The sequence below is a fragment of the Vitis vinifera genome, chromosome 1 (genome assembly GCF_030704535.1).
Source record: "Vitis vinifera cultivar Pinot Noir 40024 chromosome 1, ASM3070453v1".
Taxonomy (NCBI): domain Eukaryota; kingdom Viridiplantae; phylum Streptophyta; class Magnoliopsida; order Vitales; family Vitaceae; genus Vitis; species Vitis vinifera.
Genome location: NC_081805.1, coordinates 2,548,618 through 2,563,014, shown reverse-complemented (window position 1 = coordinate 2,563,014; position 14,397 = coordinate 2,548,618). Strand labels below are relative to the sequence as shown.

Below are 14,397 nucleotides of genomic sequence, written 5' to 3'. Positions count from 1 at the left end.
CTACAATACATTTCAAATTATTTGCTATCAAAGCTTCATTCTTCTTTTTATCTCAATAATCATTACTTTTCAATGGAATTTTTTTGTAGGGTGTCAATGTAATATATTGCTGCATTCTCAGAAGTTTTTCTCTTGATTTGGGAAAAAATATGACTAAAGAATTTTGTAAAAAAAAAAAAAGTTTCAACAGCACCTAGATTGTGTATATATGTTATCTAGTCTAGACCCAGATATTCAGTGTTTATTGTATGTTTATGTGCCCTTAACTTAATCCATGAAACTTAGCTCCTGGATTACCATTAGCAAATTAATTATCACAAGGCCATAACTCATGAGCAATTAAGTAAGCTTGAGTGGTTATTACTCCTAGCCATTTTATAGCTGAACTCAACCCAGGCTTGTACTTATGATCTGAAATTGTTGTGGGAAATCTTAAATTCTTGCTCCTCATCACTGTCTTTGGAAACTCTTTACTCCAACTATATAAAGTAGAAGACATTTTGGTCTCACACATGATCATGGAAAGGCATTTTTGTCCCACAGATGATCATGGAAAGCAGAAGCCTGAGTTTGTTGGGCACCTTGTTCATCTCTTTTTCTTTCTTTCCTTTTGTTTTTCTTTATATATATTTTTTTCCACTAAAAGCGCCCATTCACCTAGTCCAGACTAAGTTAGTTACGTGACAGCATCTTCCCAAGGATTCCATTTTAAGTCTTTTTCTTAGTGGTTAGATACCACTGGAGACAACAAAAAGCCTGTGTACATTCTATATATTTCTTTGATCCATCTTCATCCAACTTGAGTACAGGGAGAAGAGAAATCAAACTCACCACTCTTATTCTTTTCTTCATGTACTTGGTAAAATGACAGATATCCGAACTCACAAGAGGAGAGGAAGTGATGATCAATGCTAACGAATTTTCTTCATCAAGTAGATTAAACTCAATATAATTCTGACTTTAGCTGATGATGCAGAATCCGGACCACTCACTATTTCATCATGCATGTAGCCCAAGGGCAAGTTCAGTGATCACAAGGACCACTGCTGATACGTACATAATGTTGAGGAGTGTCAAGGATGAAGAGAATAATGATGGGAAGGTTCATCCGATGCTCAAACATACCAAAACTCAAGTTGTGGTCCATAAAATGAATGGCCACAAATGGCATGGCATGGCATGGCATAGCTAAAGTTTCTCCTATTTGTAAATTTTTTATATGGAGTGCCTACTAAGAGAAGAAATGCTTGCAACTTTGAGCTTTACACATAAGCTCTACCTCAAAGTTTCTTCGCCATTAGCCATGAACTTATAAAAAACAAAAATTTCCATGTCATAGGCAAAAAGATTATCCCCTTTTCTTTAAATATGTCTCATTAATCTTTATATTAGTTTTTTAATTTAAATATCTTCATGCATTATTGATATAAAAATTCCACCCAAAGTCATTTTCATCGGTTTCCAGCTTGGAAGTCTCTTGGACTATCTACCAAGTACAACATTTTTGCCTTTAAAATTTGCTTCAAATATTGGAAGAAACTAAGGCATGATGAATGTAGACATTGTTAATGATGGGGACTGCCCCCTTCATGGAATATTGCATGATCTAACAAAACTTGGGGAATAAGATTATTGATTGTAATATTGATATCATAGTGTCACAAATTGTGTTAGGTTCTATTAATTGTCTTGGCGTGGAGTACTTTTCGCGGCGATGATTATAATTAATCTCCTTTTTTGTTTGGGATAAGCATATAATTAAGTCAACTAGTATTGGAGGGTCATAATCATCCAATGGTTTTGAATCTCCATCAAAGAGAGATCTGAGGGTGGGACCAGACAAAAATCTCAAAGCTTCACCCTTATTTCATAAAGCTAAGAACCTCCCTGTAAAGCAATGTCATGGTGCATTTAACTCAGGTTGTGCTTTTCGTTTGCAGCTGTCCTAATCCAGGATGAGTGTCTATTTTAACTTTGTTCTAAGGGAGTGTGTCCACAATTAGAATAGTGAACGTCTGCATCCAATCATGCTCTCCACCTCCAACACGCCTCTTTCCATCACCAAGTACAGAAATACTCTGAACTTATATTTCTTCCATACCCAAAAGTCAAGTCCCTGTTCATCATTCTTTGTCTTGCCGGATAAGCTCTCAGATTCTAATCACAAAGCAATTCAAAAAAGAAAAAGAAAAAGGGAGGTTTGATTTTTATTCACCTCTTCAACTAAGCTATGTCTAAGGTTTTTTTGGTTTTTTATTAAAAGTAATTTGTTTTCGGAATTTAGATCGTTTATTTTTCTATTTTTTTATAACTTATTATAAATTTTTTACTGAATAGAAAAATTCAAAATATGTAACTTTTTTTAAATAGAAAAATAACATATTGGTTTTTCTTTACTTTTTAATATTTAATAAAAGTAAAATACTACAAAAACAAACAACCTAATATTTAATAGTATTATGTATTAAGTTTCTATTTAAAAATAAGTAAAAAAACAAACACCACCTTAATGCTTACTCTTAAAAAGAAATTATGGATTCAATTTGTTCAGGCTATGGGAGGGTCATGTTAGGATTAGGAAAGGGACTCTTGGGTTGGCCTTTAACGAAATGAAACTTTGGGCCTCAGCTAATCCATTATAACTTGGATCTTATCACTTCATTCCATGTGGTCTTACTTTGGTGAGATGGACTTGGAACAGGGTGGTAAATAAGGCGGGCTCTTTTCATGGGTCATGAAGCCAGTTCAAAAGTGACTGATTTGAGCCCATTTTTAGTCCAGAAGTCTAGTGCAAAATAGATGGCCCGCTAATGGGCAGTTGCAGACAGGCCCATCTCTATTAAACCCAGGCCAAAAAAGACGGTTTGGTTGTTCGACCGAGTTGGGGGCATGGTAGGTCCGCTTGATATAAATATCAACTCAATTAATCATACTATATAGTAAATTCAGGATTTATAAAGCTATAGTTATGACAATTATGGATGAAATTAAATGTGTCATATATCCATTTGAATGTTACTAAAAGCAGAAATTGAACAAACACGAATGACTAAAGTTCTGCAATTATGGGTAAGTACAAAATGGAATGAGATACGGAGAAGATATACAGGAAGAGTGTAGACCTCAAGTGGATTCGTATGACAAGTACATGAATAAATGAAACATTGATGGGGTGAGAAGATAAGGTGTCCACCACCATTGTTGCAAAAGAGGCTTTGGAGAGGAGAGAGACTGTGTGGGTGGGTATGGGTGTGTGCATGTGTGGGTGTTGGGGGAATCATGTGAGGGGAATTAGTGAAGCCCAAGCTTTGCCCGCATCGTTACAGCTGGCTCTGTACACATCGTAGCTGCCATGACTGCCTTTTTCCCTGAGTAGCCCCCTCATTTCCCTTTAATGTTCTTTTTCTCTCTCTCTCTGAATGACTTGGACAGAGAGCCCCAATCCTAAGGCTTTCCAAACCGAAGTTTTAAACCAAGCCCACCTTGTTTGACTCATGTTGTGAACCATCTGCAGTATTACCTTATGTGGGGGGTGTCCCAATCTTTTACTATTGTTTTCTGGATCCGTTCTAGGTTTTGGGAAAAACCTCATAAAGTGAGAGTCCACTGGAAGAGGGCACCGCACCACACCACACTAGCCAGTACGGTACAGCTTCTCACTCTTACTGAAACTTTTTTCTTGTCTTTAATTTATCAGCCGAGTCTAGGCCTTGAGTTGAGTAACCTACACACTTTGTATCCACTTTTGTTGAATGCTGTTTCATAATGTCACGTACGGCTTTTCCAGTGACCAAGATTCAGAACTCAGGTGGTAATTGCTTCAGAGAGAGAGAGACCCACAAAAACAATAGAGATCTCATTATGATCTTTGCATATCCCTGGAAGGCATATTTCCTCATCAAAAGTCTCTCCACAGTCCATCCAACCAACCAGATACATATACTGTTTTGAGAACCATTTTTCTGGGGTGGGACCGTGGGAATTATGTCATGGAGAAGCATTCTCCAATCTCCATTATCTTGCTGGAACCCACCAAGATTCAAGAAGAGACAACCAACCTCTACCACTCTCACACTCTTGTCTTTTAGAAATAACACTTCTGAGCTCATCAAACCTCTCCTCATCTTAAAGTCGGAACAACTAGCATAATTGCTGGCCATGGAAGCAACACCTGAGGGCTGAGTACAAATACAATGAGGGTCTGTTTTTGTTACCTATTTGAAACAACAATGGTGTTAAAATTTCAAGGGAAGATTAGGGTAAGTTGTGATAGTATTAAAATAACTGAAACAATGTACATTTTTTTTAAAATATAAAATAATTAAAATACATTTTATTTAATACGAGGAGACTAATCATCACTCAAAATTATATTTATGAATGATAATTTTTTTTTTTTTTTTATAAGAATAAAATGTCACATATGTAATTTTTTTAAATTTTATTTCAGCGTACATTCTTCGATTTAAAAAAAAATACATTTATTCTAAAATAAAATTTGATTTTGAGAAGTCACGTCATCAAACATAGCTGAATAACTCTATAATTCTTTTATGAATAAATAAATATCATTAAAAAAATTACATGTGATTAGTAAAGTAATGACGTGGAGAAGAGGATGAGGAGGAGAGAGAGTGCGGGGACGTGACCATCAGAATGTCGCTCCACGTCCCCTCAATTAACCTTCACCATCATATAAACCTTTCCGATTCTTCATGTGTATAGATTGGACATGCTTAGATTAGTAAACGCGTTGAACATTTTTGGGAGAACAAATACTTCGAGAACAAGTTTTGATTAGTACACGATTTTTTTTGAGAAGCATTAAACAGAGGTGCCCGCATCGATAAAATAAATTCACACAATGTCCAAAAATAATTAATTATAACTTACAAATAATTAAAATATAACGATTATTAAATTTGAAAAAAATAGGAGAGCTGGTTCAACTGACTCAGTGAGTCAGACACTCGGTTGTTGTCGTCAAGGTAGGGCGCAGCCATGCCGTGAAAAACCGAGCCTCGTCCTGTCCTTGTCGAACTCCAACAAAAATCCTTGTTGCATTAGATTCCCAATCACCGAGAACCCTGACGGGGTCATAACGGCCTGTAACGCCAAGCACTTCACGTCCTCGTCCGTATCCACGAAGTAGTTTCTTGGAGGTGGCGAGAACACCGAGTCACCTCCGAGTTTGAAACTCAGTTTGGGTAGACGCGGGTGTTCGATTTCTGACACGTTCACGCACAGATCGAAACCCGGAGTCGGCTCAGCTGGACTCGGTAACCTCACGCGCCGTTTTATAACCGTTAGGATCTGGAGGTAGGCTGGTTCGGGGAGGAAGGTGAGGGTGGTGCCGGAGTCGACAATGGTGCCGCCGTTACCCAGTTCGTCGAGGGCCCAGACGGAGGGGTTGATCGGTAATTTGATGCCGTCGACGGAGACGCTTTCGATCCCTATATAGTAAAATGTGGGGGAGAGAGGGTTGATATGGAGTGGTGTGAAGCGCATTCTGCGTTTTCCGGGGGCGACGTCGTTTTGGGTGCTGCCGATTAGAAGATAGCTCGTTGGAGATGGTGAAATGTCGTGATCCATGAGACAATATGAGAACTTGTTACCAAATCGGTGACCCAGTTGAGAAGATAGGGAGATGGGTCCTCTGCCCAGGCCCATGACTCCGTGCGCACCGTTGAAGCTCGCACCCGAAACACTGGGACCAGAGATCCGAAACGCACACCCGAAAGCTATCCCTTTCAGCTTGGCTTCCCTGCCGGAGCTGGTGTTCAACGTCGTCGTTTCTTTGGAGAAAAACCCACTAGTTTTGGATCCGTCGCCGTAGGAGTACTCGTAGCGACAGGGACTGTGGAGGCGGGCGTGGTTGCAGCGATGGTGTTTTGGGAGGGGAACGAGTTGACACGCCGAGTCGTAACAGTGGTTGGGGGAGAATGTGGTGGAGTGGCGAGCCAAGAAGGCTGATCCCGGTGTGTGTCTGGTGCAGTTTCGGCAAGCGGAGCACTTGACCCACACTAAATCGCTGCCGGTGTCGGCCACGAGGAGGAGTTTCTGAGGTGGGGTTCCGAGCCTAAGATCAACGAAGTACTGGCCAGAGCCGGTGGAGGCGCCGGAGACTACTGGAGATTTGAGCGATTGAGGGGTGTGCAATGCGGAGAAGAAAAAGGAGAGGCGGTGGGAATCAAATGAGAGAGCTTGGGAAGGGGTAGTGAAAGGCTTAATGTGGAGCAATCGGAGCTTCAAGTATTCAACGGTGCCATTTTGGGCAATGGGTAGTGCGTTGCAGATATCCGTGAAGAAGAAGATAAGAAGAAGAAGAAGAGAGAAGAGAGAGGAAAATGGCAACGCCATTGTTAGAGAAGGAGAGGATGAGAGTGAGACTGTGAGAGTAAGAGCGAGCTCAGAGACGCGTTTTTTGGTCTGGAAAGGCCGTACTATATACGTATTGGGTTGGGTATATGTGTGTGTATGATTTAGTGTATATATACGTATTTAATACGGTGTATGAAATTGAAGCAAAGCTCGTTTTCTTCAAAGTACAAGACCGGAGCTGCGACTGCATCGTTTGACGTGTTTCTCTGAAATCTCCACCTTAGAGTTTGGCAGCACCCAATAATCATGTGCCACGTGTCTCCTTCACCTCTCATGTCCGTCCTTGTGCCTCCTACACGGATCCAGTGTAAATTCAAAAAATGCTTTAATAAAATATGATTTTATATATATATATATATTATCGTAATATACTAATGTCAGCATTCATTGCCCCTTTGAAATTTGAAATTCAATTTAATTTCCATTTAAACTTTAAAAAAAATAAAAAATAAAAAAATTGGCCCCATCAAAAGGGCAGATAAGGTATCCCCAAGACAGGGTGGAATGCCTCTTGTCCTCCATGGTGGAACTGGAAAGCATAACACATAAAAACAAAAATCCAAAAGGTGAATGAATTTTAGATATATATGCCTGGCTTCGGATACTTTTAGGGTAACGCCAGGTATATATTTCTATATACAAATGTCATCTCAAATAAAGGAAAAAAAAATCAATGGCCTCCCCTCAATTTCCATTTCGCCATCATCATCTTACATAGAAGACAGAATCAAACCCAAGCCCAGTCTCACATGCACACATGGAAAAGGAAAATCCAAGATGATTTTAGATCCTTGTCCGATGCTCATGAAAGTTCACATGAGGTGTAACTAGTCAGATTCTATTAACTATCTTTAATCATTTTGTTTATATGCTTAATTTCTTAATCTAATTAACTTTATGGGAGACTACGTTCATTTTTTAAAATTAACAGATTATGCACACGTATTCTACACGTACGTTAACGTCATAAACACTAATTCCACGGCACCTCATCTTGGCATTATTAATTTGTACACATCCCCATGAACTTAAAAGCATGTTGTGTGATGGGTCCGGGGCACTATATCAATTATTGTTATTGTCAGTGAATGCTTCGTACGTATCATTATCCCGCCAAATTCCGGAGGGTTTTAATTTGTTGTGTTATGTGCTGCTAAGTGTGTAGATGAATTCATGTTAGGTTCGGGTTCACTTCGGGTTAGGTTTGAGTTACGCATGAGCTGCTGACCTTATCTTCTAGTACTTGAAGGTCAAACTCAACCATGAGTCTAATAAACATAACCCAATATTTAAATTGTTAAAAGAGTGTTGATTCGTTCATTCTTGTAAGTGGATTTTATAGTTTGCTAAAAATTTTAACAGAGAAAAATAAGAAAAAAATAGAAAAGTTACGATCCTTCTTTGAGAATCATTTTTACATGATAAAACGCCTATTCACTCTCCTTTATGTGTAATCTATGACCGAGATTAATTTATAATTGGTATCAGAGTAAGGTGGCGTTTGTTTTTTTGGCTTTTTGCTGAAAACCATTTAGTTTTAGAATTTAAGTTGTTTGTTTTTTAACTTTTTCATGACTTATTATAAACTTTTTACTAAATAGAAAAAGTCAAAATATGTGGCTTTTTCTAAATATAAAAAATAATACAATGATTTTTTTTACTTTTTAACACTTAATAGAAATAAAATACTATAAAAACAAACAACCTAATATTTAATACTATTAAGTATTAAGGTTCTATTTAGAATTAAGTAAAAAAACAAACACCACCTAAATCTCTATTTAAATATATTTTGGTTCTTAAATAAATTTCAAGTATGGATCCACGTTAAGAGAACAACTCTACTATGAGACTAGCCTATTTCAATGGTGAGATTATTCAAATTGGAGTAAAGCTTTTAAGTTTGGTTAGACTCGAACAAAGGTTTTGATAGAAAATGTAATGCAAGGGTCATATATTCCTTCTTTAATGCTATTAGTACAAATGAACTTTGAAGGACCGTGACATACATTTTGATTAAGAAGGCTTGACATACTTTCTTAATAATGTATAAAATAAGGAACTAATTCCATTAAAATAACAAACTTCAAATGTTAATCTCTTGATTCAAGACTATCAAGATGAATGAACATGGGAACTTTGATGATTTTCTAATAAATATTATTAATTATGGTAAGCTCATTCCTAACTCTAAAGTAGTATAGGGCCTTCTTGGAGAGATTTAAAGTTAAAGCGATCATTAAGGATTTCGATAATGTACATTTTCTAAAGATTGATGAGTTTTAAATTATTTCTAAAAGTTTGAGATGACCATTAAATCACCTGGGAAATTGAAAAAGAAGGTAATTACTTTTAAATGTTATCCAAGAAGACTCCATAGGATCCAATGACAAGGATCGTGATAAACTATTGGATGGAAAGTTGATTAAGTTTCCTAGAAAATTCAAGAATTATATGGAATTTAAAAAAATGAACTTCATTCCCAAGATGCTACAAAATAGAGAAACTCAATTGAAAAATCTTATAGAAAAGACAAAAGGATGGAAAATATTTAAAATGGAGTTTGAAATTGTATGTTAATTATTTCAACATATATATATAAATTATGGGAAATTATCAAACTTTTTGGTTGATTATGTGATTAATTTTTCAAGGATCGGTGATCTATTAGATAGTGAAGCTTGAATAAATTTTGTTGCGTTTCATATGAAATTGTCAGGTGGGGATGTGACGAATAAGGAGTTTGCTCCTATTGTATATTTAAACATATTATTATTTAGGATCCTTTTAGAGAGTTGGACAACAATTAAGAGGAGAGTAAGAGTTTCACCATTATATTTCTTTTTTTGTCATTTGATTAGTGAATTTTTGAGTGTTGGTGCACTATGTGGACATAGTAATCATATCCATAATTGAACTATATTAAAATCTTTTATTTTTCTTTACTTTCTATTCATGTTTGTGATTTTGGTTAACATGATAATCCCATTAGAATGTAAAAAACCATTGGTCATTAATGAAATGAATAAGTAAGAACCCACACACACACAAGCTCTAATATAACCAATCTAGCACCTATTGGAGACTAACTCTACTCATGTAGTTAATTTAGTTGCCCATCAGTGATAGTAGTGGGAAAGGTTCAGATATTCATGCATGATGGTTGCCTCTTTTAACCAACTAGTTTTAGTAGATTTTATATATCTTTTAGCCCTTTATATTGCAAAATCATTTTGGTAGATTGATTTTTTTTTTTTTTTAACACTTAAAAGATTATTATCTAAAGTAGTTTAGAATAAGTTTTTTTTTGAAAGAATATTGAAAACAAAAGTATAAATAGAAAAAGAAAGATAGATATGAATATATAAAGTACTTCAATGTATTTTTAATTATATCTTAATTTAATTAGTTATATTGTATTAATTTTTAAAAAGCATTTATGGATAAAAAGGGATTAAATGATTAAAAATTTGTAAACTTAACCTTTCATATTTGAATTTGAAAATTAACTTATGTATATATATTACAAGAAAAAAGTGTAGGTATTTTTGTTAAAAATGGATATTTTTTAAGTTGATAAAACGTGGAGGGTTAGATTTATAAATTGAGGATTATTTCATCACTTTTAATCAAATAACTCTTTTAAAAATCTTTACATTTTTTTTTAAAGAAATATCAATAAGATATATATGTAGAATGCATGAGACTCATAAGAGCTAAAAAAACTTTTTCTCTTCTTAAAGTTGTCTTTTGAGAATTATGTCGAGTTATGTTTGTTGAGAACCTCCCATTTCCTCTATGTTCATGCTCTATGCTCTAGTATTAGTGAATTTTTCTTATTGATCAATGTCGACTCACTATAACAAATATGATGTTTCGTCACAAATGTTTTTGTGCTAAAAAGTCAAGTTTTTATAACTAAAACATATTTTTCATGACAAAAATTTCTTTGTAGTTGTCGCAAGACTCGCAACGAGTCCATCATTAATTTTTTTTACCCATAAATAAATTTTTTTGTTGCTCTAGTGTTAATGACCCTTTTTTATTAATCAATGTTAACACTTTTTCTTTAAAATGGAAAATTACCACTAATAAGCTATTACTCTTTAGAGAGATCAAACACATTCCCAAAACTCACATCAATGTTCGTACTCAGGAAAATAATACAAAATGAGTATATATATACTAAGTTGTTAATAAAAGTTAGTGTTCAATGTTGGTGTGTGGGGAAATAACACAAAATAAGTATATATATGCTAAGTTGTTACTAAAAGATAGTACTCTTTGGACAAATCATACACATCACATAGTCAAAGTTGATACTCTTTAGGTTAGGATAAAACACTCTTTGGAAATCTAAAAGTTAGTCTTTTTCTACTATGATCTTAGTTAATGAGTCCTATATCATACAAATAGAGGAATATTCAATGTAGCGTATCCAAGGTAACACAATAGGAAAATGAACTTTGGCCTGAAAGAATTGGATCATTGTATGTTCTTCCTCATAAATTTCTAAAAAATTAATGATTTGTTAGTAATTAGTATTTCTCTTTTATATTTAAAAAAAATAAAAGTAGAGAAGAACATCACCTAGGAAGATTTAGGAAATTAATGTTTATCATTTCATCATATTTATTAAAGGAATTGAAAAGATTTCCCTTGATATGTTACATATGTGTAAAAATATAATTTTCAATTTTCAAAAAAAAATTCTCTAATGTTTTATTATAAAAAATATTTTGACGAAAGATAGGTATAAAAAAATTTAGATAGGGTATTTTTATCTTCAAAAAATAGTATGTCATATCCTCAAAAAAATAATCATTATTTATTTGATTTAGGTATTATTTTTATACTTTTTAATCAAATATCTACTAATCCATATATTTTAATATATCTCAATCAAAAAATTATTTTAAAAGGTGGATGTTGTTCAAGGTGGTGGTTTGAATTGGTTGAGTAGCACGCTTAGTGGTGGTGTTTTTATAATAATAATATTATAAAATATTAATTATCGTGATAAAAAATACTATGGTGTTTTACAAATAATTTATCTTATAACTTTTTAGCTTACAATAAAAAATTGTGAAGTATTTAAAAGATTCATGAAATATTTAAATTAATCCTTACTTGTTGAAGAAATTATGAAAACTTTTTGAAATTGTTTCATTTAAGAATTCATTAATAATATTTTGTGGCTTACTCTCTCAAATCACATGATTACTATAATATGATTAGCATGACATCTCAAAATACTATAAAATTTTCAAAATAATAAAGAAATAACAATTTTCTAAAATGTACATATAAATGAGTGAAATATAAATTGAATTAACATTTATTTCTATAATGTGATAAAAAATTAAGAAAATGTTAAATAATTATGTTTAAAATATTTCAATAATATATAAATGATATTTCTTGATTTTCTCTCAAAAAGCAACTATTAGAAAATAATTACTTTCATATATTTAAAATATTTCCATAATATAATAATGATCTTTCATGTTTTTCTTTCTAAAATGAAAAAACTACTGAAATCTTAGATATATTAATATTAATAAAAGGTATCATAAAAATTTCAATGTAAAATAAATTATGAAAATTCTATAAATATTTAAAATGCATGTTATTGATATTTTATAATTTAGTCTATTAAAATAAACCATCTAATTAAAAATCTTGAATGACTATATTTATGAAAATATGTTGGTAGACATTTACAAATGGTTAAATTCATTGAAACAATACCATTTTACCATTAGATATTTATTGTTATTGTAGTTATTAGCAATAAGTTGTATACTTACAACAAAAAATTTTATTTGTAAGTGATTAATTTTATTGATTTTTTATTTATTTTTATAATATCGGAGACTTCACTCCAGTGTCATTTAATTTTGATTATCTAATCAATTTTCTCCAATCTAGCCTAATGTAATTTCAAATGTGATGTGATTTTATCATTCTAGAACCAATGTGATACTTCTAGTCTAATTGTTTTTCTTTACCTAAATTACATTATTATGGAAGAATGTTATAATTTTTTTAATTATAAGAAATAATATAGTCTTGATTCTTAATTATTTTAAGAGATTTTAATGTTCTAGAACCAATATGATTTTTTTTTGTTTAATTTTTTTACTTTAACTAAACTACATTATTGTGGAAGAATGACATAATTTTTGCATGATGAATAACTTTTGAATTGTGATAAGTTAACATTTTTTTAACTATATAAATTTTGTAAGATTTACATTTCTTTTAAGAGTTTTAATATAAAGTCTATTGAGTTTCTTACTCTGGAGAAATAATATAATTATTTAAAATGTGGTAATAAATTTATAAATTCTAATGGTATTGAACACCATAATGTCTGACTGTATTAGAAATTATACAATGTTTGTTCTATCTATTATAAAGGTTAATACATGTGTGAAAGTGCAAATAAGTTTCTTAATTATTTCATGAGATTTTAATATTCTAGAACCAATATGACTATTCTAGTCTAAATATTTTACTTTACCTAAACTATATTATTGTGGAAGAGTGTCACAATTTTTGCATAATGAACAATTTTTGTATTATTGCAAGTTAACATTTTTTTTAATCATATAAATCTTATGAGATTCATATTTTTTGTTAGAACTTTAATAGAAAGTCTATAGAGTTTCTTAACCTGGAGAATATGTATAAGTGTTTAAAATGTAGTCATAAACCTATAAATTTTAATGGTATTAAGCACCACAATGCCCGTTTATATTAGAAATTGTACTATTTTTGTTCTATTCGCAATAATACATTTGTTATAATTAAGAGTTAACTTGCATATACTATGCACATGAAAGTGCTATGCATGTGAAATTACGTGTTACACATGTGAAAGTGCACATGTTATGCACGTGCATTGTTATAATTTTTGCATGATGACCAACTTTTGCATTATTACAAGTTAGCATTTTCTTTAAACTATATAAATCTTGTGAGATTTGTATTTCTTATTACAACTTTACTATGAAGTTTATTGAGTTTCTTAATCCAAATAATAGGTATAAATGTTTAAAACGTAGTAATGAATTTATAAATTCTAATAATATTAAGCACCACAATGTCCGATTGTATTAGAAATTACATTATAATTGTTCTACTTGTTGTAATACATTTATTATAACAGTTAATACATATGAAAGTGCACGTACTATGTACGTGAAAGTGCATGTGCTATGCATGTGAATTTCTTAATTATTTTATGAGATTTTAATATTCTAGAACCAATATGACCATTTTAATATCAATTTTTTACTTTACCTAAACTATATTATTGTGGAAGAATGTTGTTATCTTTGCAAGATGAACAACTTTTATATTATTACAAGTTAACATTTTTTTTAATTATATAAATCTTATGAGATTTATGTTTCTTGTTAGAACTTTAATATAAAGCCTATTGAGTTTTTCTTAATCTAGATAATATGCATTAGTGTCCAAAATGTGGTCATGAATTAATAACTTTTAATGGCATTGAGCATCACAATGTCTGACTATATTAGAAATTGCATTATTTTAGTTCTACTTGCAATAATACATTTGCTATAAATGTTAACTTAAATATGTCATGCACGTGAAACTACATATGTCATCACTACTACAAAAATAGAAAATTATGACTCTTTAATCCTTGACGCTTTCATAAAGTATCGTTATATTGGGATATACAATGACACTTTTCAAAATAGTCGTTTTTTACAGTAGTTTTTTATTATTTCACAATGCTTATTTAAAGTATCATTGCCTTATGTGACCTATATAAGAATAACTAGTTATACCATGACGTTTTATAATAGTGTCATAGTTGTGATATTTTACATTGGCGCTTATATCATGTGACATTAAATAATAGTATATATATATATATATATATTAAAAGTTTTTCCCTTTCTATGAGTACCTACCAAACATTTCCTCCACCATTTTAGAACTCAACAAACCCCAAAACCTTAGAGCTCTCACTAAAGT

The 14,397-nt window shown here is 32.2% G+C and overlaps 1 protein-coding gene across 1 annotated transcript; it reads right to left on the bottom strand.

Moving 5' to 3' along the window:
• Positions 1–4,741: 4,741 nt before the first annotated feature.
• LOC100256020 (aspartyl protease family protein 2) lies at positions 4,742–6,557 on the bottom strand. The gene has a single exon (XM_002278641.5). The coding sequence runs from the start codon at positions 6,358–6,360 to the stop codon at positions 4,984–4,986; it is 1,377 nt and encodes a 458-aa protein (XP_002278677.2). The 5' UTR covers positions 6,361–6,557; the 3' UTR covers positions 4,742–4,983.
• Positions 6,558–14,397: the final 7,840 nt, after the last annotated feature.

Bases quoted from the DNA above. Each gene is read 5' to 3' on its own strand.
- LOC100256020 (XM_002278641.5), bottom strand. From the start codon at position 6,360: ATGGCGTTGCCATTTTCCTCTCTCTTCTCTCTTCTTCTTCTTCTTATC.